Source organism: Pholcus phalangioides, unplaced genomic scaffold, assembly GCF_987345545.1.
Source record: "Pholcus phalangioides strain wild (caught in Gottingen) unplaced genomic scaffold, Ppha-v1.0 ptg000015l_1, whole genome shotgun sequence".
Taxonomy (NCBI): Eukaryota; Metazoa; Arthropoda; class Arachnida; order Araneae; family Pholcidae; genus Pholcus; species Pholcus phalangioides.
The window spans coordinates 83,110,454-83,137,208 of record NW_028301608.1 but is presented as its reverse complement, the minus strand read 5'-3'; the positions used below and the strand labels follow the sequence as shown (position 1 = coordinate 83,137,208).

The 26,755-nt window shown below is 36.8% G+C and overlaps 1 protein-coding gene across 1 annotated transcript; it reads left to right on the top strand.

Moving 5' to 3' along the window:
- Positions 1-4,262: 4,262 nt before the first annotated feature.
- Positions 4,263-25,633, top strand: LOC149076854 (glucose dehydrogenase [FAD, quinone]-like). The gene is made up of 12 exons (XM_089244575.1): positions 4,263-4,478; positions 11,955-12,065; positions 12,199-12,401; positions 14,220-14,418; positions 14,526-14,678; positions 14,787-14,890; positions 15,651-15,824; positions 17,743-17,896; positions 18,034-18,188; positions 21,347-21,530; positions 22,301-22,529; positions 24,669-25,633. Exons 1-12 carry the CDS (start codon positions 4,448-4,450, stop codon positions 24,805-24,807), a joined length of 1,836 nt encoding a protein of 611 aa, XP_089100701.1. The 5' UTR covers positions 4,263-4,447; the 3' UTR covers positions 24,808-25,633.
- The last annotated feature ends 1,122 nt before the right edge of the window (positions 25,634-26,755 follow it).

Genomic DNA, 26,755 nt, shown 5'->3' with positions numbered 1-26,755 from the left:
TGCAATTTTATGGAAGACTGGTGATTGTCCTTTCCACAATGTGTTGGTTTTGTTCGCTCGTGAGAAACTCTTAAACCCTTTTAGAAATGGTTCATTTCCTCTTGCATTGTTTCGTCTTTGTATTCGCTGTGTTTGGAAATCCAAATTCGGTAATTCGGCATAAAAGTAGCATTAATGTCGAATGGTTATCATGTTTGCATGTGTGGGTTTTTCGATTTCACGCGAGGTATTTGTCAACAATGGGAAAAACATACACTGTTGAGAACTTCCCTTTCCTATGATATCGTGTGTTAGGTTTTTTTTTTTATTTTAGAAATAGAGGAAAAATTTCAAAATGCGCATCAAACCAATCCGTCGAACTTTCCATTGTGATTTCACTACAAAAAGCAAGCAAACGGGATAAAGTAATCAAACGAATCATTTCAATTGCATTGCATTAAGTACAGTAAAACTCCCACATAACTACTTCACGATCAAGGACATAATATTGCGTCCAAACGCCAGTGGAATAAATTTTCAAACACGTTCTCTCTGTTTTCTTTCTTCTCTCTTCATCATCGCGAAGCTTTCCTGTAACCCTATGAAAAAAACAGTTTTTTTTAACATCCTTTTATTTCTATACTCCTATTAGTGGTTTTTTCCATATGTGATGTATCCTTCTACTATACACATATAAGATCGGAAGAAAACAAGTAAAGTGACAGTGAAAAAAGAAATCTACTTCGTACGTACTCTTATTCCAACTTATCGATTATACCGTTTTCCTTTCATTTTTTTTTTGTCTTCCTTTTTTTCTACTTTTTTTTCTTTCTCCTTCTTTTCCTTTTTTTAACGTGCGGTTAGGTTAGGACAAGGTTACCATATTTATCGCCGATTCGTCAAATATAAGTTATCCGAATTTCTTGCCAATAGCTTGTAAGCGAACCTGGGCGATGCGTCACTATGACCACTCGATCACCACAACGGCCCCAATTCCTATCTAAAGCACAACTTTGAAAATAAATCAATCCCGTTATACGATTTATTAAAATACCCAACTGTAATGGAAACATTCAGAACAGAAGAAACTAACGACTAATTAAGCTGTCAACAATTTCACCACTTGAAACTCCCCAAAGCGTCAAATAATTGAATTTAAACCCGGAAAGACTTTTTCTTTTCACGCTAAATACCCCTCTATTAGAATAGTTGGTGCATTTAATCATTCGTACGAAGCTAGTGAAAAGAAGAAAAGGGATTTTGAAAGATTTGATGCTTGGCAAGGTAATTGAAGCCCACGAGGATACAATAATGATTTTTGAGGGGTTATTATCATTTTTCTTTTAGAGTATTTCGGAATCCATAATCTTCTGTGGTGAAGTAGAAGGAAAAGAAAAAAAGACAATTTAATATAAGCTATAGCAGTAAGAGTGTAAGTGTCCTCTTTCTCTGGCCATGACATGAGGGCACATGGCGGGCTTCCTATAATAACAACATACTACAGCCAAATCATCTATCCTAGCAACCGTTAAATGAAGCACCGTTCCCTGGCAACGGTGCTTCGCTGTCGACGCTTGTCCTCTGCAATCACTTGTCCTTGTCCGATATGGACGATTCTTCATCACAATTACTACGTTATATTTATATGATTTTTCTAATCATGAAATACTTAATTATTAAAAATATTCCCCGTACGAAATATTTATTGAAAGTCTCATATAAAAAGAAAATTGAATCTCTACTGAAGAGTAAGGATTTTCTGGATGTTATTCCGAAACGAATCTTTGGAAAGGAAAGGGATTTGTATCCTCCGGAAATCGAACCCGGGTCTCCTTTGTTTACCGGGGCAAGTGCACTGACCAATACACTAGAGAGATACACTTCCATTCCCTTACAATACGCATTATTAGCTTGAAGCACCAAGTGCAGGCATTGCAGCCTCCCGTTTTTATTCGCAGATTACTTGTATGGGTGAAAACTCAACATTCTTTAAGTGGACGTAACTTCGGTTCTAAGCGTCATACAAACAAAACAAGGCCTGTTTTGTAGTTACAATAAACGGGACTTCCATAAAAAATGGGGGGGGGGGGGAAGTCGGTATTTTCTTCCAAAATGATATTTTCAACGTAGTCGGATATCATAATCAATTATAACATGGATTGTTACACTTTTGCATGAAAACAAAAATTTTAGTTTTTCTCTCAGAAATACCGAACCTCTTACCTCTTTACAACGGCAAGCTCCCAATACGGCCACATTTTATCGGTCCCGTTAGTGGCCGCTGTTGGGAGATTTCACAGTATAAGAATATGGGACTTTACACCCTGTATACATTAATATTATTAAAGGTCAGTAACTTATTCACCAACGGATTCATGATAGACTTATTAATTTACGAAATTTCTTGATAGCTCTCAAGATTTTTCAAAAGTCAAACATTTTACGTTGTTTTTACATAAATGTTGTTCTCTATATATGTCTCATATATGACAGAACGATGCATATAACTGCTAAGAGAAAATATTTTTCACTGAAAAATTTAGATTCAATTTTTTTTAGTTAGTCATCACTAGAGCACGGATTATATGCATTTGCATGTTTCGGCCTTTTTCAACATTATTGCTTATAAATGCATAAAATCAAATAATTTTCAGAATAAGTGCATATTTTTGAATGTTTATTCAAGTGTAATCACTTTTTTATAATTTTTCAAATAAATATTGCTAATAATGCAGCAAAACCTCTCTTTTGCGGTCACCGACGGCACAAATAAATTCGTTCGTAAAAAGAGAGGTGACCGTTGATCAGGGGTTTAAAATGCATACTTCCATTATAACAAGGGGAAAATATTATTCCACCTTAAAAGAAGGGTGATCGCATCTGAGGGGTGTCCGTTATGAGGGTTTTACCTTATTTTCATAACATCAGTTTTTTTTTGCCGCAGGTGGAGTTTAGTGAATTAATAGAGATGTTCGTATTTTTTCCAAATATCAAGTGTTCTATTTTCTAAGACTATTTCTAGAGATATGTCAAAAGCGTTTAATTATTTTAAGAAATAGCGCCGAAAATCTTTTGTTACTGGTATTTCGTTACTGAGCAGTTACAACAAACTAGAAATTAAAAATGTCCAAAGAATATGTAGAAGTTTTTTGTATATGCAGTGTACACATATGTGGGAATATTTTTTGTAATTGCATATGCACCAAGATATAGAAAATATTCATTTTAAAAGCATATCTGCTTTTATTGCATGGTGATTTTTTAAATGCTTATTTTCTAATTTTTGTAATTTTTAACTATTCAGAGAATTTTTTTAGTGTATATTTTGGGTTTTTTTAATGCATATTTTAGCATTTTTAATAGCATGTTTTGGTATTTTAAGTGCATATTTTGGAATTTTTAAGTGCATATTTTGGAATTTTTAAGTGCATATTTCGGAATTTTTAAGTGCATATTTTGGAATTTTTAAGTGCATATTTTGGCATTTTTAAGTACATATTTTGGCATTTTTAAGTGCATATTTGCATATCTTTAGAGCATATTCCGCCACTTTTTTAGTGCATACCATCCGGGCTCTAGTCATCGTTATAACAAAAAATGTTCACAGCATTTTACATTCATTTTTTTTCCGAGATCATACAATGAAACTTGACTGTTACAAATGGACGAATTAAGTTTTAATTCCGTGTCTAATACGTGATAGGACAATATAATCATAATTTTTATGAAAAGGAGAGATTAGATAAATATTTAAATATCTATATATTTGTATTAGACAATCAAGTCAATTTTATTTTTGATTTTGTAAACGATTCTATCATCAAAAGGCTTTTGAAAATTTTCATTTCTTTGTTTGGAATGCACACAACGTGAATGAGCTTGTTTAAATCACGGAGCTTCCTTATTTACAGAGATACGTATTATGTTATGTACCGATCGATCACGCGCAATAAAAGCTGCATCACTTACTGACTTTAAATACGTATAACAAATAAGTTCTCAAGGTCGAGGAATTTACCACTAGGAAAAAAATCGATACTAAAAAAAAACAAACAATTTTTTTAAAAATTGATTCAGATTTTCTTTTATGTTTAGAAATGTTATTTTTAGTAATCCATAAATTTTTGCTATTGTTATTGTCCTGTATTGCCGACCGCCCGGAGCTGATGTCGTCACGACGCGGCGCTGGTCCCAGAACCTGGAGAATCGTTGGAGATAACATTAAAAAAAAAGTAATAATAATAGTAATAAAAAGGAGGAAAAGAGTTGGGAAAAAGCGGTTGTGTACGGATCATAATCCATTCTTCTTCGTTCGAGGTCTTCCAATCATCTTTCTTTCGACAAAAAAATAAGTCTTTTTCGTTTTTTTTCCTCATTAGCGATTCCAATGGAGAAAAATTCCACTGTAAAAATTACCAGTATCTTCCTTTCTTTCTCCAGCTGAAAACTTCCGTGAAGGCAATAAACAATGCCGTCGATGAAGCAAGTCCTGATTGTCGGTAAGTAAAAATTTATATTTAACAATTAATCGAGATACAAATACTGCGTAATCTGTTGATACAAGCATTTCGATGCGTTTTTTTCCCCCTTTTAACAGGCTTCAAAGTACAGTATACTCTCTCGACTATCCGGCAAAGTTTAAAAACAATAATACATTAATGTGTTAAAATATTATCTTTTCACATTTGTGTGATCATTTATCAATATAATAAGTTCAAATAATATTTTTTAAGAACTTAGCCTACTTTTTATACGTTTGTTTTGTTCATCTTGAAAATGCATGTATTTTTGTACTTTTTAATAATGCTTCCCAACCTTTTTTTGACATAGTGGACCACCCTTTAGTGAAGGCCAAGGCAACACGTATTCCCTGTATTGAAGGTCAATTTCCACGCTGCCTCCTGTGAAATCCAAAATGTGTTGTTTTTTTATAACTTGCGTATGATAAAAAATTTAAATTTCACAACGCTAAATTTGTCCTTTATGCAATAATACTAAATGAAAATAATCCCACGGGGATCCGTTGAAAAACACTACTTCAACTACACCACACATGCACCTCATCCACATTCCTCTGAGGAACTTCTAATGAATGAGTACATGTTGGAATGTACTTGTACGTGTTATGAACCTTAGTAAAGTTTTTTTCCCTTCTGTGTAGTGCCGCCATCTGCCATCAGTTTTTCTAACTATGAGTGAAGTGTAATGATTGAATAATTGTATTGTTGTGGACCTGTTGCTCTCTGTGGCGAGACTTTTTAACGGGGAGATCGGCTCTCGCATTCGCATCTCGAAGTTCGGAACCACTGAAAACTCCGAGGCGCGAATGCGATGAAAAAACACTGCTGTACATGACGTGTACATGATTTTATGTTTCCGACAATTAAGTTAGACATTATAGAATTTATCTTGAAATATGTGCAATATTTTTATTCTTGGATTTACCTTTTCTGTAGCAAATTTCTAAAACAGGACACTTCAGAAGTACTTAACAATCATTCATTAAGTACTCACCTGTACTTCGAAATCAGAAAATATGGATAAGAGCGAGTTTCGGTATAAAAATGTTTTGATGGTATTTGGGGGGGAGGGTAGGGAGAGAGTACTGTATTTATAGAACTCCGGCCTATCCGGCTTTTGTGTTATCCGGCCCGCCTTTCCACCACATTAGACAGATAGTCCGGAGTCTACTGTGCCACCAACTTTTTAAAACCCCCGTAACATACTTTGTTGGGGGTTGGTATTTTGATTTTTTAAGACTTGCATGATTACTTTATGATTGGCAGATGGCAGAACAAATGTGAGGCAACTAGTTTTTAAATATGTTAATTAATAAAATTTAGTTAGAGATGTATGTGTTTTACTGCTTTACACAAATTCTGTGTTAGATGTTTCGTCCCTGTAAAAGTGTTTACTGTGCACTACACGTATGTGTGATGCGAGGCGTGAAAGACCTAACCGAATTTGTGTAATGCAGTATAGCACTGTTTTACAAAGTGTTCCTTAACAAATTTATAAAACAATTTTCAGCTTTCATCGTGGTAAAAGAAAAAAATATTCTGAGAAATTTTCTGGACGTTATTCCGAAACGAATATTTGGGAAGAAAAGTGATTTGTCTCCTCCGGAAATCGAACCTGGTTCCCCTTGCATACTGGGCAAGTACGCTAACCACTACACCAGAGGGGTTGGCTTTGCAAGCGCACCCGGGTTCGATTCCCAGAGGAGACAAATCACTTTTCTTTCCAAATATTCGTTTCGGCATAACATCCATAAAATTAAATTTCTCAGTATATTTCCGGCCGAAAAAACTTCCATCTCTTAATAAAAAAAATATTCATTATTATTATGTATTATTCAACATATTTGAATTGGAATTTTTCTATTTTTATTGTAAGTGTATATAGTTTTTATCGCGAAAATTTTACGCTTGACTTAAACTTGACGGAACTTTCAAGTGTGTACCATGTTAATTAAATCCTTGTCTACACTGAATAATATTTAGAAGAAAAAAAGTATTTCTTTTTTTAAGACTTTAATTAGAACTAAAATGACCTACCAAAAAATTTACATGGTAATTATTTCATTTTTTTCTTAGTAGATAACTAAGAATGGTGTCACTATCCCGGATGCAACTAGAGTCACCGATTTGGGAATTCTCATTGACGAGCGACTTAAGTTTTCTGAACATTGTTCAGCGGTTGTCAAAAAAGCGAATAGAATGCTTGGTCTCATTTTCAAAAAGGTCTCTTCGCGTTCTCCTAAAGTCATTCTTCCGCTTTTTCGAGGCTTAGTTCGTCCTGGACTGGAGTATGCTGTAAGGTTTTGGAGACCATACCTACAGAGGGACATAGACTTGGTTGAAGGGGTGCAGAGAAGAGCTACGCGTGTCCTTATTGGCATACAGGGCTTGAGTTATGAAGAAAGACTTCATTTTTTGAATATGTTTACATTGGATGAACGCAGGTGTCGAGGAGATATGATCGAAGTGTTCAAAATTTTCAATGGGATGGATAGGATGGACCATGAACTTTTAGTACACCGCCAATCGACTGCTTTTACAAGGGGACACCAGTATCGATTGGTGAGGGACAATGCAAGGTTATGGTGTCGCAGGGAATTTTTCTCCAATAGGGTTGTTAATAAATGGAATAGCTTACCCCCGGAGGTAGTAAATTGTAACACAATTGACACGTTTAAAAAGAAATACGATAAACATGTTGGGGTAAATCGAGAAGCTATCCATTCTTAGAATAAGACAACCATAAGTATTCTTTATGGGCATTGTATAATATTTTATCATGTGTATATATTGTTTGTAATTTGTGTTAATTGCATTTTTAATTGGGTTGCTGTATTTTTGAAACATATGACAACCATATTTTTATGGGCATCTTTTTATCAGCCACCTCGTTGGGCATTTTGCCTGTTGTGGCGTTGTATTTGTATTTGTATTTGTATAAAGGGTCAAATGGCATGACATTAATCGAATAAAAATTAATTAATTCAAAGAAAATTGTTTGGTTCATGAGAAATTAAGAAAAAAATTAAAATTCCATTGACTCAATCTCATCTAAAATTGAATTTAAAATTCAAAATTGTAAAAATAAAAATTAAAATAGTTTTTTAATAGATATAATAATTTGTGAAAAGATTTCAAATATTTTGCTTCATTTTAAAAACTGAAGAGTTTCCTTCATTTTGAATCATTTTTATTGTACGTATTATATTAATGTCATACTATTTAAACATGCGCGGAAGGCGCTAATAGTACGTTTTTTTTTTCTCTTGACGTTTGTAAGTTTTCAAAAAAATGTGTTGGAGATATATGAAAACATTATGCAAATATTGGCACGCATTGGCTTATGCAAAAGGGAGGTTTTGGGGTTCTAACCCTCTCCTCAAGCCGAGATTATACTGTTATTTTGCAGGAAAAAACGTAACCCCTCGTGAGAAGAAAAAACAATCGAGAAAGCCCCCTCCCCCCCTCCACTTCTCGAGAAAATTCTCCGTACGCCTATGTTGGCACGACATATACAATCAAAATGTCTAACTAATTTGAAATAAATCAAAGGTTGAATATTAATGATATTTGTACTAAAGTTCGGTTTTGAGTCTTTTCGGCCATAGTAAGTTATGTGAGCCGTGAAACCCCCTTATATAAGATTAGATGCACATTTTATTACCAACTGGTTGTTTCAACAGTTTCCTTTCATCTACGGTATGTAAAATATATTTTAAGAAACCAAATTACCGTATTTTTCTGCGTATAATCCACGTATTATACGTTAAGAAAATATCGAAATCATTTGGTGTGGATTATAGATCCTGCTACTCATCTGCAGCTTCTTCTTTTCCTGAGGGGTTAGAATAGAAATAGATATTTAAAAACTAATTTGTAACTTTTTTTTAAGACATGGATGGAATATATATTTGGGTAGAAAAACCTGCATTTTCCCCCACAAAAAACATGACAAACAACCTCTTCCAATCCCGAAGTTTCCATTATTGATGAATTAAGAGGGTTGGCGCTAGATCTTGTCTTCCTAAGGGTCATTCAAGTATTACGTCAGCATCGGGGGGGGGGGGGAAGGGGTTCCGGATTTTCTGACTTCTGATGACAAGGGGGGGGGGTTGAAGGTTGCTTACTTCATCAACCACCCTTTTTGAAGATATGAAATATTCTAAGCTGCTGACGAAATTTTGCTGACAAGTGGGGGAGGAGTAATACTTGAATGGCCCCTAAGTGAAAACTCTCCTTCCCTTAAGGGAACATTTCAAAATTTTCTATTCACTTTAGGCACTCATTTTTTTTCTCAAATACTAAAAAGATAATACTTTTATGCAAATTAAGGAGAGCATTTCGGATTTTAATTGTTGGTTATTATTATTTTTTTAATTTTAACTTCAACAACATGCGGCTTGTTCAAAAATGACTGGAATTTTTTTCTACTTTGCATCATAAAATTGGTTAAAATCATTTCAATAAGAAATCCTCTCGCGTTAAAGTATGTAACACCTCAGTGTTTAGAGACACACAAAGTTTTAAGACATTTAAACAAGAGAGTTGTGTTTGAAACAATGTTCCTTATTAAGAAGTTATCAACGAATAGGGCAAATACACGAAAAATACACAAACTCCTAATGCATTTCGACACCAATGGGTGTCGTCTGTAGAGGAAAAGATATTTAACCACTTACCACGCTGACCGAGGATTCCACTTGGATTTAATACCAAATATTAACTCTCGTTGCTCAGCGGAAAAAAGTTACGTCTGCTCACTTTAAACATCGTGGTCAGAACGAATCTGTAGGCCTGCGTGTGAGACTAATGCAGTGTCCGTATGAGCTGTGAGGCTGCATGTAAGGCTAATGCAGCGTCCGGATGAGCTGTGAGGCTGCATGTTAGGCTAATGCAGCGTCCTGATTGGTCTTCACAGGCTTCCTGATTGATAATATACAGGTTTCCTGATTGGTCTTCACAGGCTTCCTGATTGATAATATACAGGTTTCCTGATTGGTCTTCACAGGCTTCCTGATTGATAATACACAGGTTTCCTGATTGATAATACACAGGCTTTCAGCTTAATTCTGCCCACGACGTTTGAAGTGAACAGACGTACTTTTTTCCGCTGATCAACCGAAAATTAAGATATGGTATTAAATCCAAGTGGGATCCTCGGTCAGCGTGATAAGTTGTTAAATATCTTTTCCTCTGAGACATTCATTAGGAGTTTGAAATGCTTTCGTGTATTTGCCTTGTTCGTTGGTGACTTCTTAATATTCTTGGGAAAAGTTGGTCTACTCTTTCATACAATGTTCTGAGAAAAGAGCATTTTAATGGAAAACGCGTTAGCATACATAATGCCTGCTAGCGGTTTACATTAAAATATCTTAAAAATACTTCTAGTGCAGGTAGAACAAAAAACTTGTACACAGTTAGACGCAGAAAATTTTACTGTATTTGAAAATTGAAAAATTCGAAAGTGCCTTTTTTTAAAAATTTGCACTCATCAAATCCTTAAATTTTTACTTGTGGATTATACGACGCTGCGTGCTGTAATATTTTTCTCAAAGTAGCGAAATAAGTATCTGAGCAGGAATTTACAGTAGGTACCGATTATGTAATAGACTTTTTTTAAATCAAGTTATATATTGATAATTTGTTTCCTTGCAGATTATAATCATGATATGGGATATATTGATCAGCTAATTGCAAAATGACACGTGGGTGATAAGTTGAAGACTCTTGGCTTATGCCATTTTTGATTCAAAGCAGAGTCATACTACATTACTGATCATGGGAAAAATAATCGTCCTCTCGTCATCATATAGGCCTATTATGTACTTTATTTTCCAATAAATACAGTTTTACCGCACTGTATGTCAATAAATCAATCACCTGGTGTCTCGATAAATGAGCTATACAGCTGTAGTATCGTATCGATCGCTCGTTTCTCATCGAAGAAATGAGAGACATCGAAAAATACGATATAAATTGAGTTTTTCTTTTCTTTTTCCATCCTTTCCTTCGATTTCAGAACGCTGCAGTGTCAATATATTATCCAATGAGCAATCGTATGACGACTGAACAAGTTGAGATTGCGTGTCAGTATTTCATTTCAGTTACTTTTTACAACGCTTACTCATTAAAGAAATTAATAATGAGTTTATGACACCAAGACAGTGATTTTCCAACTTTTTTTCTCGATGACAGACAAAGCTGTACATCAATATACCATATACACGTTCTCCCACGAATTCGTAAATACCGTAGTTTAAAAATTAATAAATATTGAAGGAATTTGTGTATTTCAATGCAGTTTACGAAAAAAATATTTTTCGAAATTTTGTCAATAGATGGCGCTGCATGCTAGTATGACAGCAGTGATTGGACCTAGGTCTTTCTGCAATATCTTCTGTGTCCGAATCGTTCGCAAAGCCCTAACCGGCGATTCGTGACTGAGGCAAGGCAACTTCACCAATAGTGCTTTATCAATGTCGACATCCCAATCAAGACCTTATGTAAGCACCAGTGACAGGAAAATTAAAAAATGAGCTGTTAATCGTACACCCTGCATTTTATAGGACTAATTTACATATTTTCTTTCTTGTAGCACCAAACTATTGATAAAATTTTGAACTATTTTTTTCTGTATACAGTAGAATCTCACTTATCCGACATAAACGGGAAGGCAGAACGTCGGATAAGCGAAAATATCGGATAATAGGTAGGTGTTAAGAAAAAGTCTATTAAACGTCAAACTATGTTAAAATTTTACACATTATGAACCTAATAATCATGTTTTACAACAAAACAACAGAAAACATTGACTGATTACAGAGAATTAACAGTTACAGAATATTCCGAAGTGAAATACGGTATACTTAAAAAGTTCAGTCCTGTGATAATTTCAAATTTTTTTTATCCTAGTCTGCTTTCCCGTCGAGTGCCGTTTCTTCGATGCCAAGTCTTGCCATCTTTGAAGCATTGTTATGTCGATTCCTGTAGCTTCTTCTCGTAGCTCAATGTATTTAATCGCAGTTTCTAGAGCCCTAGTCATTGTGTGAAATTCGAAGAGTCTCAACAGTTGATGCTTGATCTTGCTCTTCAATTTCGTTGTCATCGCAGTTGACATAGCGACAATTTCTTCATCAGTTATTTCATACTGATAAGTATGATGGAGCTAAGTAACCTGCAGCGCTGTTCCACCTAATCAAGTGGCCCGTGACACGTTTTCAAAGAAATGAAGTGGCCCACACTCTTTTAAAGGATGAACAACCTCGAACTACACAACAAGTCACCCCCCCCCCCGACACATCACTTTGGATCCGCGGTTGTGTGTGTGTGTATGAGCCGAATGATTCTCCCCCCCCCCCCAAAAAAAAAAAAATGAAAACAATAGACTAAAATTTCAATAAACTATTTTTTGCATCTCATTTCATATCTCAATTTATACTTTATTACTTCACGCAGTCGCCATTTTGGTTGCAACGATCTCTGTGCTGATAAACGTGCTTTTGATGTGGTTGTGGAGCATCCCCGGAATCATCGAGCAACCCGACCATGAATACGATTACATAATCGGTAATCCTTATAAATTCTTATCCTGTATTCTGAGACCATTGTGCCTACGATTTGAAAAACAATGTTTCGAACTATTCAATACTGTGTTAGAAAAACTTGTGCCAAATCGTTTTTTCTTGCATTTCTTCTTCAGTTGGAGCAGGTACCTCGGGGAGTGTTCTTGCCGGCCGATTGTCTGAGAAATGCGACTGCTCAATCCTAGTCGTGGAAGCCGGGACGGTTGCCCCGTGGATAAGTAATATACCATTGGTGGCACCAGCTTTACAGCTCACCACCGCAGATTGGGCTTATAAAACTGTCACCCAGATGAAATCGCATTGGGGCATGCACAAGAAGGTTCGTGGTTCGCAAATTCCCAACACCTGCTTATATTTATCTATAAGTTATTATTGTTCTTTTTTGTGACTAATACCGAAAGTCTGGACAAGTGGCCAAATGTCCAAAGTATGGCGCCATTTTACGATCCGGCCAGACTTGAGATATTAGCCATAACAAACCGGGAGGGCGTAAAATAAAAAGAGGTGTTTAGAGAGTCCTCTAGCGTATAAAGTACTGAACAAAACGTAAAAAGAAATAAAAAATTGGTGGACGTAATACTGTGGAGCATGCGGTTTCGGTCCTGAAGAAAAAAAAGAAGCTTTAAGTCGCCAACAGGCGAAATTCTGGCTTTGTCCAGAATGTGAAATGCACACAAATTTCCATGTTAACGCTCTAAATTAATGGTTCTTTTATTTTATCCAGGGGTCCTTAGAGAGGTTTCAGGAGGTCCGTGAGCTTGGATAAGAAAACAATCAACTCATTGTTTTTACATTGCTATATACTGAATATTATTTTGTAAAGGGGTCCGTGGATTTAATCTTGTTGATCCCTTATTGTCTCCAAAGAACACTTTTTGAAGTTAAGAACTCCCTCTAATGTAATCCGGTAACCTGCTTATAGAAATGTCCTCTCCACTTGTTAATACAAGATCCATTGAAAGACTGGTTATTTGTAGAGATGAAGATTACTAGGAAGAAAATTCATCTCTGCCCCCACGGGGACTCGAACCCTCGTTTGCCGAACGAGTGCTCTACCATCTAAGCTATGGAAACAGATAGAATATTTCAACCTTACCTTGTAGCGTATATATATATATATGTTGAAAGGCTCCGTACATGAACGGCGGCAATAATCAACTAATAGCTCGTGAATGACATAGGCCACCAGATGGCCACATGCATATAGAAATGTCCTCTCCACTGAAAGACTGGTTAGCACTCGTCCGGCAAGCGAGAGACCGGGGTTCGAGTACCCGTGGGGGGGGGGGGAAGAAATTAATTTTCTTCCTTGTAATCTTCATCTCCACAAATAACCAGTCTTACAATGAATCTTGTATCCGGTAATCTGTTGTTCAGTCTGTGGCGATAGACCGGAGTTTTGCTCGGTTCGAATGCAAGAAAGAAATGTAACCTGTTCTGTCAGATTGTGGAAAATACGCAACGCACGTAATTCTTGGAATATACCAGGATGAGGATGGCTATCATATTGAACCTCGTTCGCAACAAACGTTGCCATGATAAAAACGTAGTTTAGGAAGGTGATTTGTGCTCAGGGCCTTATCATAGGCCCCCCCCCCCCGAGCGAAGTGACTTTTGTGAGGCCTCCATCTGGCTAGAATAGATACCTACTATAGTACTAGTTTATAAACTTTGGGACCAGAGGCTCCCTCCCTCTGCACTTGAGGGCAGTGTGAGCCCATGTGATAAGATTACACTGTGTGTCTCGCATTTAGTAATTGCTCATTCATCAACCGCATCTGTAATGCTTTCGCAGCAGCGCTAAATTTGTGTTCTTGTCGGTGCTAACATTTCCTTCTTTAGAGTCCTAAACCACGTATTCCACTGGGCACGTCCACCAAATTCCGTTACATTTATCACATTACTGGTTAGACAACTTTGAACACGTTATTTTATGCCAGTCCGGTGTAACAAAGCACGATGAAGTGGATGGAGATGAAGATGCATTTCGGAAAGACGATTCACATGCCTCGGCGTGTGAATTTTCTTTACGAAATGCATCTTCATCTCCACTTGGTATCCAGTCCATCGTACTTTGTATAAACAGAAGAGAACGAGGCAAAAATTAATTCTAAATGCAATTTCGTTATTCTTTAAGGTTTCCTTTTGGCCTCGTGGCAAAGCCCTGGGAGGCAGCAGCGCCATAAATTATCTCGTGCACATGTGGGGAAGCCGTTACGATTTCGATTCAAACTTGGCACCCCTTACTGGAGACTCGGACTTGTCCTTCGAGTCTGTGCTTCCATATTTCAAGAAATCCGAGACCTTCAGGTCGAATGGAAGGTCGAAAAACTCAGGTAAGAGAGAGATCAACTGTTCATATCGTAACTCCATTCTGGGAGGTCATAGATACGAAGAGTTTGTGATATTAGTACTTTGATGATATACCTCTAACATTTCTCAGAGTACAGAGGAACAACAGGTCCTTTACCGGTCGAGGAATTGCAGGGCGTTCCAACAGATTTCGCCGCAGCATTTATAAAAGGTGCTTCAAGCCTAGGACTTGAAGCTGTGGATCTTAATGGTGACGGAGAATCTGGTGTCATGTTCACTCAGAGTAAACCCCTCATAATTATTATCATTCAGAGATTTATTTTACTATGCTTTTTGATTGCTGCTGTATTGTCGATGTTAAATGTAGGCATTTCATTTTTGACATTATTAGGCAACGTGGAAAACGGCCGGAGAGTGTCGGCGTTCGATGCTTATCTAAAACCTGTGCTTGGAAATTACAATACGAGTCTTCTGCTGAATACCATAGTAACTAAGGTTAGATTTACTTCCATAACTTATTGTACTGTATACATGATGGCCTGATGATAAGTCCTAAGTCGGCCTTTATCTCATCAACCGTTCGTCGCAGAGAAATGGTTCCAATTTAAAAAATACTCACAAAATGAATGTGTTCAAAAATCACCTTGTACCAGTTTTAAGAGTAAAAATACAGTGTGCCACAAAATAAAAAATTCTAAATTTTCATATGGACACCTTTGTCTTGAAAAGCTGCTGCCCTCTTTCTTCTGGAACTAACAAAAAAAATTCACATTTTGAAATGCTGTATTCGCTGAGATATTTGAGTTCAAAAATTGGAGAAGAGTTGGGAAAGAACAGCATAAATTAGGAAAAAATATAATATGCCCATAATACACCGTTTTGAATTCAAATATCTCAGCGAATAGTATACTTGGAAACGTAAAATTTTTTTTTTTGGTCTCAGGAGAGACAGGGCAGCAGTTTTTTTATTGGGTCTTTGACGCCAGGGGTGTCCGTATAAAAATTTAGATTTTGTTTCATTTTGTGGCGTACTGTATTTACCCTCTGGAAACTGGTGCAGAGTGATTCCTGAACATATTTTGAGCATTTACTAAACTGGAACCATTCCTCTACAACGAACGGTTGACGAGATAAAGGCCGCATTAGGACTCACAGGACACCCTGTGCAATGGATCTTAAATACGATTATCGTACTACGTATTTTCTTTGTTTAATGAACGTATATTGCAGTGCGAGGTGGATTTGTTTTTTCCAGGTCACGTTCGAAGGCACCGAAGCGACCGGAATCCAAGTGCGTAACTTGTACACGGGGGCGGTACATCGAGTACGAAGCAGGAGAGAAGTGATCCTGTCCGCAGGTTCCATCGGTTCACCTCAAATATTGATGCTGTCTGGAGTCGGACCCAGGAGGCACCTACGGAATATGAGCGTGAGCAATGTTATCCAGAATGTGCAGGAATACGGTAAATCAGTGACCGTGCAGTTAACAAAATAAACAAAACACATGCGATTTTCCGATTCCATTTCACAATAATTACCAGGGAATAGGTTCAGAGATGTTCTTCACCGGCAACTAGATCAGACGATGGCAGTTTCTATATATAGTGTGATTGGATTCAGTTCCTGAAATATGACAAGAATAATATTACCTTGACTGACCTAGCAAACGTGATATTATGAAATACAAATAACATACAGAAAACGTATTTTCATATTTTATACAGCAGTTACGGTGGATCCCACTTATAACGTTTTTTCAAACCGTCATTAAAAAAACATGTACGCTATAAACAACTTTAAACGGGAAATCTCTGAGTATTTGGCAAAAATTGGGACCACGGAAATAAGTCGTATAAAACGGGAAGACTTCAAGAGTGAACGTTATAAGCGGGAAGACTCTCTAATTGTGAACGATATAAGCAGCGGGATCAGCTAGCTGTTTGCATACAGGGTGTCTCATAAATTCGTGAATGGCTTAAAAATTCCTAAAAATTGAAGGAATTGGTATACTTGAGTGCTTTTTGTGAAAAAATGAATTCCACGAAGGGGGAATGAATTTTTTTGGTACACAAAAAAAAACAACTTCAAAATGTTGTCGATAACAGTAACTGCAAAACAGTCCGGCAGGAATGATTGGACCTGAATCTTTCTCCAATCTCTTCTGTGTCCGAATCGTTCGTAAAGCTTCAGCCGGCGATTCATGGATGAAGTAAAAAAAGTTTCAAACAACTTCATCAATAGTACTTTATCCACGGAAGTCAATTTCACAATGAAGACGTTATGTAAGCACCAGTGACAGAAAAATTCAGAATTGAGCGTAGAGAAATTGAGAAATGTTCTGATTTGCATATTTCATATGATTTTTTTTTCGTGTAGCACCGTCTATTGACAAAAAAACTGAACTAATTTTTTTATTGCAAAAAAAGTCCCTCTTTCTGAGAATAACTTTTTCGCAAACCGCATTCAAATACACGAATTCTTTCAATTTTTATGAATTTTTAAACTATTCACGAATTTATGGGGCATTCTGTATATATCCAGGGTAACTCAGCACTAGTTTTACAAACTTCTAAGAGGGGTAGGATATGCCTAAATGACTCGGAATCGCATAGCAATGCATGGTTGGAAATGCTTTCCCTGATGCGGTAGGGTACACAGAAAGCACCAGAAGTGAAAGAACACTACGTAAGTGAACACGCGTTTCAATAATAAATGTGCATCGAAAAAAAGTAACGGGTTAAAGGTGTTCAAAGCGTCTTCCACGAGCTGTAATGCAGGTCTCGCGTCTCAGCCGCACCGAATTTCGAACGTTCTGGAAGATTCCGGGCATGCCTAGGACTTCCCTGCAATGCAGGCAACAGGTTCCTTGGTGCTGTCAACAGGGGCGTCATGCACCAATGATTTGGTATGCCCCCAGTCTGGGAACTCCGGAAGAAGTGATCAAGACAGGATAGATAAGGCGATCGAGCAGCCCAAAATGCACCAAACGCCAGGAACCATCGCTTCAGCAAAGCATTTCACACATGTGATTTCAAGTCGTCAGGGTGCACCAGACCCCTCCCAGAAGTTTGTAAACCTGGTGCTGAGACAACCCGTATATATATATTTTTTGATAATTATGAAAACGTGAATCGACTCAATTAAATGTTAAGACTGATGGCAATCGCTGTAGGTTTGCCAATACAAACGAACTAGGCACAGATTCTTTCTAATCTCGAGGGAACTACAGATTTTTTTTCAGTCAAATTCGCACGTACGTATATATAGAATATAAAATACTGCCATGCCCCTAAAAATATACCTCTTTAGTCACTAGTGATTTCTCTCAAATTCGATTTTGTTTTCAGATTTCCGTTGTAGCAGACTTGCCGGGTGTAGGTGAAAATTTGCGTGATCACTTGACCCTGCCAATGTATTTCCATATGAACTCGTCCGTCAGTATCACGACCGCTAAGACTAGATCCGTGCGTCACGTCTGGAGCTATTTCTTCAAAGGACAGGGTGAGTTCTTACACCCATAGAAAATGGGGAACAAAAGAAAATTAAGGAATATATATTTAGTTGACTTTTTTTATCAGTTAATGAATATGGCATATACAAATTTTGCATCTCTCTATGCACACCAATCTAATCCTCAGGTTTCTTAAGCACATCCGGTGTTCAAATCACAGCTCGAACTAAGAGTTCCGTCAAAGACCAACAACACTCTATACCAGACATTTATTATCTCCTCTTGAACGTCGGAACCGTCAACGAAGGAATTTTCAAAAAGATTTCTAATATGAGAGACCAGGTAAGTTCAAAATGAAATACAAAGATTGCAGAATAATCCACAAATGGCAATTGCGTTCTAATAATTTATTTTGCCATTATGGAAAAGAAAGAAAAATTTTCTCAATCATTCAATAAGGTTTTCGCAGCCGTTCGCGAGAGCTTCTCTTGGTCAAGGTACAGCCATCATCGATACGAGTTCATTTTCGTCTTAATCCTATAACGATCACGGGCGAGATATCTCATTGCAAGTGGGAAAAATTCATTCCAGCTCTCCCTGTTTTTTTTCTTACCTCTTTTCTCATCATCGCGAAGTTCTATTGTAACCCTATAAACGGAAGTTGCTCCCCCCCCCTCTTTCTACACTCCTGTTCAGTAATTTTTTTCCCTACATATCCAATGCATCTTTCCACTATATACCGAATATATAAGAGAGAAAGAGTACAACTAAGGGTGAGAGAGAGAGGGTGAAATAAATTTATTGTACCCTCCTATCTATATATATCTACCGTACTTCCTCTTGTCTATCCTTCAATTCTTCTTCTTTTCTATTCTTCCTCACTTCTTTTCTTCTTCATTTCTATTCTTCTTTTCCCTTCTATTTTGTTTTTTTCCCTATATTTCTTTCCTTTTTTCAACCACGCGAACTCAAGGAAACCATTTTTTAAGAATTACAACTGATACTGGAAACAGAAATCGTCCATATTCATTGATAAAAGAATGCACACGTGAAGTGTTTAATGGTGGACACCTTATACGCCAACCACTAATAGAGTTTTAGTGTTAGAGAAACGTGTTGAGAAGTAAATTAACTCATACCGACGACGGCTCTCTGTCTCGAGCAGCTCTCTTTTAATTAATTCCCATTCAGTTAACCCTCGGCTTACGATCTTAATCCGTTCCTGATTTTCGTTCGTAAACTGAAATAATTTCTCCCATAGGATTGAATAACTCTCTTCACAGGATCAATATAAAATAGATCAATCCGTTCCTGGGACCAAGAAGATTTCTAGAGTGAAATTTTACAACTTTAAGCTTGTACACATAGCGTAAAACTATTGTAAACCATTTACCCATTTTTGACCACTCTTTCGATTCGTGACATTCTTTGTAACATCTATGTTATAAATAACATGTACCGTATATACGGACTTGACATACGAAACGTGTACATGTAGAAATTTTGTAGTTAGTGAAAGAAAAACTTTCAAACTTTTTCCCTTTTAAATTCTTCAGGCCGTTTGTCTCTATCTTATATATATGTTATTGCCAAAGCCCAAAGTTGGCCAATTCGCGACGGAGCCGGTCTCTTCGCGAATCGCCCAGTTTCATTAAATATTGATCTGGCTAATGTCAAAAATTCGGACATTGGCCGACCAGTTCCTGAAGTGGCCGGTGATCCCTGGCCAAAGTCCGATAACAAAAGACATGATTAGGGGATCATCGTCAAATTGGCATATTTTTTCGTGATAATCATGTTCACGTTAGTTACAGTAACCCATCGAACGGCAGTCACGATGAGGTAATCTTTTTTCTATCCAAGATTTGATTTATTTTATGTTTTATAAAATTATTTTTATATAGTTTTTCTCTCAAATTTCACTTTTTTTTTCGTCACATGGATCTAATCCAATACAGATACTATATATAGCCATGTATCACACGTTGACGATTAAAAAAAATTTATCTGGCTCCTACCGGCCGTCTTACATCAGCACATTGAGCTTTGGCCAGTGGTCTCCGGCCACTTCGTGAAATGGCCGGTCAAAGTCCGAATTATTTCTGCAATTCGGACTTTGGTCAATTCACAAAGTGGCCGGCCCCTTCTCGAATGGCGGTAGCATATACATACATAATAAAAAATATATACATCTTCAACAGATTTGTTTTAATGTTTTTCTTCAAAACAGCTCAGGACTTTTGGACCTCCCTGTATTTTATTTTCCTTCGAAGATAGATACTTGTATTTTTTTTCAAAACGCAATAATAATGTTAAAAAAATTAGGTGCACTTTCAATGATCACAAATAATACGAAATGATCACGTTCCAGAAATTGCCTCCTTTTTCCCTGTTGTGTGTGTGTGTGTGTTCTCTCTCGTATCCAAATTACAGTAGTCTCGCTTACCTGACATAAATGGGCCGGCAGAACGTCGGATAAGCGAAAATGTCGGATAATAGGGCATTGTTAAGAAAAAGCCCATTAAATGTCAAACTATGTTATAATTTTACATATTACGAACCTAATAATCATGATTTACAATAAAACGATAGAAAGAATTAACTAAAAAAGTCAACTTACAGCGTCACAGAATATTCCGAAGTTAAATACAGTGCTTGAAAAGTTCAGTCCTGTGATGATTTAAATACATTTTTGACCGTAGTCTGCTTTCCTGAAAAGTGCCGTTTCTTCGCTGCCAAGTATCTTCGCAATCTTTGTCGGTTCCTGTGGCTTCTTCTTGTTACTCAATGTATTTTATTGCAGTTTCTAGAGCCTTAACTCCGTCGTTATGTGAAATTCTAAGAGGCTCGACAGTTGGTTGCTTTATTTTTTATTTTTTTTTGCGGTGGGACGTGGGATAATAATACGGAATGTCAGATAAGCAAATGTCGGATAAACGAGACTCTACTGAAATCTTTTTTTATTTTTCACAAAAATCAAATTTACAACAGAAGCAGAAATTAGAAGCGTAATTTGCAGAACAATTCTTCGGTTTTGAAAATTAGAGGTTTACAATTGCTTTAAGGAGCATTTTGTTTTACTTAACTTATGTTTTTTTGCAATGTGGTGATAAAGATTTTTCAGGATGTTTATTAGAACATGTGCTAAGTTTCATTTCTTTGAAATATGTCTAACATTAGGTATAACTGAAAATAACACTGTTCCTTAGCATTTGTCAAGCAGTGTAAGTTAAATTTTTTTTTCCGTACCAAAAAGATTTCCTATCTTCGTGAGAACAACTCAAAACGTAAATAACTCAAACGTATATTTGAATTCGCAAACCGTATTCAAATATACCAATTCCTTCCCCCCCCCTTTTTTTTTTATGAATTTTTAAACTGTTTACGAATTTCTGGGACAATCCTGTTACTTCATACTCGCAAGTCTAATTTTATTTATTGTATTTTTAATAAATCTTTATTGATAGTCCCTTGAATTACTCCCTTATTTTTGTGATCAGGTGTTTCGACAGTCGTTTCCAGATGCCCATAATGACTCCAAAGAAGGATTCGTGCTTCTTCCTTCTTGCGCGTATCCACTCAGCAGAGGAAACTTAGTTTTGGCATCTAAAGATCCACTTGTTCCACCAATCATCAGCCCAAATTATTTGGACAAGAAAGAGGATATCAGATGCTTCTTGAGAGGTTGGTGTTTCTGCACTCACGGCCATGTAAAATCGTCATTTTCTCAATGCAAAAAATATATACACGTGTTAAATCGGGTATTATACATAATAACAGGTTATTATGCATACTTACCAGTCGTCTTGGTAAGTTTGAGAAATTTATCACTTTTACCGGCGAACATGCATGATAACCAAGCATCGTTGGTAAATTTGATAAATACTAAAAACATTACCACTTTTACCGGCGATTATGCGTAATACCTAAGTGCCGTTGGTAAATTTGATAAATACTTAAAATTTATCGTCTTCATCTGTGATTATGCGCAATACCCAAGTGCAATTGGTCAATTTGAAAAAAATTCCAAGTTAATCTAAGATGTGTGATGAATATTGTAGGACTCTGATACAATGATAACAAATTTTACGATCGTACCCCGGTATAATGATACAATACGTGTACATATAGTACATCATATAGTACGATTTATCATGTTTACCAATGCCACGACGCTTGGATATTATGTATAATCACCGGTGATGATTTTTTAGTACCTACTTATTAAATTTTACCAACGACACTTAGGTACATAATCGCCGGTAAAAGTGATTAATTTAATGAAATTTATCAAATTTACCAAAATTCTTGGGTACTATGCATAATAACCTTTTATTATGCTATATAATAACCACATCTAGCATATTAACCTTAACATATAATTATATATATATATGCATATTACTTCAACTTTTTCATTTAAAAAGTTTATCAGTTTTGATTGAATTCCTCAGCGATTCGTTTCGGAGCTCGGCTCGGCTCAACCGCTCCATTGGTGGCATTGGGATCCCGACTTCATCTGCCGGCTTATGAAACATGTTCGCAGCATGAGCAGAGTCTGCAAAACGACGGCTTCCTCGAGTGCTGGCTGAGAACGTCTGCGATGACGAGTTATCATCCGATAGGTACTTGCGCGATGGGTCGCGATCATGATCCCATGGCTGTGCTGGATTCGCAATTCAGGTAAATCTGTATGTTTTTCGAATATATATACATATATATTTTTTGAATATCAAATATGCAATATTCGCGTTCTTCTGCCGATGATAAAGTATAGCTTTTTTTTTAGGCAAAATCAGTATTACAGGATAACCTACACCGGGGGAGGGTGTCATCAACCAGGTTCCCGCTTCAACTGACAGTCAGTGATCGGAAACGACAAATTTTTGTGTTAGGCCAAGGGTGCTCAAGCTTTAGGAGAGTGTGGGGCCACTTCATTGATTTCAAAACGTGTCGCGGGACACTAAAGTGATATGAAACAGCCAGAACCCCATATCCTGGACCAGAACCCCTAGGGTGGGATCTTCTGCTCGCTCTAAGCCAGACTTTTCACGGGCCATTCTATAGTAAATTTATAGCATGAAAAAACAAAAAATATTATGGCGATTGTCCTCCGTCCCATCAATGCTGGAGACCTATTGAACCAAACATGCACCTCATCCATATTCCTCTACGGAACTTCTAACGAATTGGTATATGTTGGAATGTGAGTGTATGTGTAGCGAACCTGACGTGAAGTTTGTTTCTGTGTAATGCTTGTTTAGCTGCCATCTGCCATCAATTTTTCTAACTGTGAAGTGTAATGATTGAATAATTGTGTCGCTGTAGAAGCCTGTTCCTCTCTGTGGGAGACTTTTTAACGGGGTGTTCGCGCCTCGAAGTTGGTAACCAAGGTTGGAAACCTGGCAGCCCCATGGGAACGGCACTGTGGATCACTTGAGGAATCTGTAAATGTGCCGCGGATCACCTAAATGATTTGAAATGTGCCACCGGCCACTTAAGTAAACTGAAGCTGTGCCGCTGTAACAGAAGTGATGTGGAATTGCACCGAAGACCGCTTAGGCTATAAATGCTCTGAAACTGTACCGCAGGTCAATTAAGTGATCTGTGAATGCGTTGCGGGTCGCTTCATGTGGATGAAAATTGATTCACAGAAATCAAAATTTCCTACGTGTAAAGCTAAAGATGAGCACCAACATGTTCGAAACACTTTCGACGTCTCTGGGGTATTGTCCCTCCTCCAAGACCAAATTTAATAAAAAATATTGGGGAGGGAGGGAAATCGGCGTCCAAAAAAAAGGTATACATATTCAGAATTAACGAAAGTAATAATTTCAGAATTATTGAAAATCCATAATTATAAAGTGAAAGTTTCGGAATTAATACGTTCAATAATTTCAACGCCTATTACACCCGTTAAGACGCCACTACACAAGAATATAAAGAAATTTTTGGCAATCTTATAGTAATGGAGTAGCGAGTGGGGCCGCAGCTATAAAAGAAGGCAGAGAAAGTCTGTCGCCCCCCTGGCGCTGAACCAGGAAGGGCCACTGACAAGAAAAGGTTCCCAAGGTGTCGTCCTCAAAAATGTATGAAAAATTCAAGTACATTCACGTCACCTCGCAACACATAAATAATACAAAAAATTAGAGAGGAATGCAATTATATTAAAGCCGCAAAAAATTATTAAAAATGGTAAAAGTCGGTCACTCATCGCCTCTCGTGCTTCTTGGCGATATCTATAAGAAACTACTTTTCCCTTTCTTTCGCTTTACTTCCTCCAACTTCCCTGTTCCAAAAACGACTATTTTTCTCTTTTTTTCCTCTCTTTCTTTGCCTGTGCTGTAGTTGATCATGTGTTATTTGAATGACGTCACTCTAACACTCTAGGGTTACGGGATTTTTTAATTCATTCTTGGCCTCTATTGGCGTTCAAAATCTTAATGTTTAAATTTTTTTTTCAGTGGCCCATAATTATTCCGCTGGATTTTCTTTTATTTTTGCACTTATTTAAATGAGTAGAATCAGTGGTAATTTTTTCAAAACTTTTGTCAAAAATGTCAAGGTGAGGATGTCACCTTGGGACAATTTCCTTGTGAGTTTACTCTTTTTCGTTCAAAAATTACGAGGAGGAGGGTGCCAAAAGGGATATACTGGCCCTGGGTGACAGAGTAAATTTTCGTTTCTGGTAGCGAAGAGACTCTCACGTTTAGGAAAATAGTTTTATGCTGCTCAAGTCTATTTCGGTGCAACAAATTTCAACAAAGATTGATCGAAAAATTTTGCGTTTTCTCTTAAAATTCCTCCCGAATTTTCCCACAGGTTGCGCAAAGTGCAAAATATACGAGTTGTCGACGCTTCAGCCCTGCCAAGACACACGTGTGGTACACCGAACGCTGCCATAGTGATGCTGGCAGAACGTGCAGCTGATCTTATCCTGAAACAAACTCAGACGTCGTGACGAAATAGAAATGTAACGTCATATTCAGGGTGTCCCATAAATTCGTAAATAGTTTAAAAATTCATAAAAATTGAAGTAATTGGTATATTTTAACACGGTTTTGTGGAAAAGTTATTCTCACAAACAGGGATTTTTTCTGGGCACAGGGAAAAATGCATTGGTATTAGTATAGAACCGATCACGCCCAATCTCTGTCGCTTTTGCGATATAAGCTCATTGATCGTGAGATCGTGGGCGTGCCGGAAAAAAAGGGAAAAATGTAGTTAAATTTTTTTCGGTAGAGGGCACTAAACGAAACCGAATCGCTGGAAATATACAAATCAGAGTCGTATAAAATGCTGGGTGTACGATTAACAGCACATTTCTGAGTTTTCCTGATTCTGGCGCTTACATAAGGTTTTCATTGTGATGTTGACATTGGTGGGTAAGGCATTATTGGTGAAGTTGTTTCACCTCAGCCCCGAATCTTGAAACTTTACTAACGTTTCGGACACGACAGAGACCGTAAAAAGGTTAAGGTCCAATAACTCCTGTCGGATTAAAGTACAGCGCCCTCTATCGACATAATTATGGATTAATTTTTTTCTGCACCCAAAAAAAACCCCGTTCGTGAGAATAATTTTTCACAAACAGCATCAGATACATACGTGTATTCCCATTCCTTCAATTTTTATGAACTTTTAAACTGCAGTACTCACGAAATTTACAGGACACACGCGCTGATTATTGTCTTCATGGTAAATTCATTATGAAAATCAAAGATAACTTATTTTGGGAGGAGAATATGCATGCTCTGTATTCACAAATAAATATAAAAATTTCCGTATGTTATTGGATTAAAATTATTGTATTGATATCAATATTAATCTTGTTTGGTCATGGAAATACTTGTTTCAAGAAGCCAGCTTTTTTCTTGAAGCAAATTTTTCCATTTCGATGACAAATTTGCGAGAAAAGCGTTAGAAAATAACCCCCCCCTACCCCAGAAAATATCCTACGTCCGCTTACGCACGGGTCTATTTCGCTTTTGCAATAGGCGAAACCAGTTTGGTGCGTTATAACAGTTAGGATTGGACTGTTAGTGGATTTGTACGGCTCATCTCAGAACAAAGTTTGGTTAAGAATCTCCGGTTTATAACCAAAAAATCGATTATCAAAAAAGAAACTTTGCCTGAGGTTATATTAACGAACTTTATTTTAAAGACAAATTTTTTTCTTCTTTCGCAAGTGTTTCTTCATTGCGGCCCTATAATGGGAAACCGTCTTCAGAACATCGGTTCCCCATTATAGGGCCGAAACGCGTATGCTAAAGAAAGAAGAAAAAATTCATTTGTCTTCAAAACATGTTAAACACATTTTTCTTTTAAAAAAAATCTATTCATACACACATAAGGAAACCAACAAATCCCTTCTCTCATACTTATTTTGATAAACTAGCTATTATAATGAAAATTTAATTATAATAGCTATACGATTAAATATAAAATAAGGAAAACTACAGTCGACGCTCCATTTTACGAACTACTTCTAAACCATACATGACATGCACTTCGTCCACATTTCTCTGCGGAACTTCTAACGAATTGGTCGTTTTTACGAACTAATTTTCTGGTTCCATGTAATATGCCATTCCTTCAAATGTCGTTCCCATTTAGAACTTTAAATTTTACGAAATGATTTTTCATGTCCGAACAAGTTCGTAGAAGTGAGCGTTGATTACATGGAAAAATATGAACCATATAATTTGTTTTATAGTTGCAAAGGATGCAAAATAAAATCGACATTTGTTATAACGAACACCTCCCATCGTTCCATGGAAAACGGACGTTATGTTGGGAGGGCGTTATATCGAACGTTTTAAACAAATTAAGGGAATTCATATTTGGACGGAATAAAAAATAAAAACGATGTATTAAATATATATAACTAAGCGCCATTTCTTTTAACT

Bases quoted from the DNA above. Each gene is read 5' to 3' on its own strand.
- LOC149076854 (XM_089244575.1), top strand. From the start codon at position 4,448: ATGCCGTCGATGAAGCAAGTCCTGATTGTCG. The intron at 14,419-14,525 runs GTAAGAGAGAGA...AACATTTCTCAG, and splicing joins TGGAAGGTCGAAAAACTCAG to AGTACAGAGGAACAACAGGT. The intron at 14,891-15,650 runs GTTAGATTTACT...TGTTTTTTCCAG, and splicing joins TGAATACCATAGTAACTAAG to GTCACGTTCGAAGGCACCGA.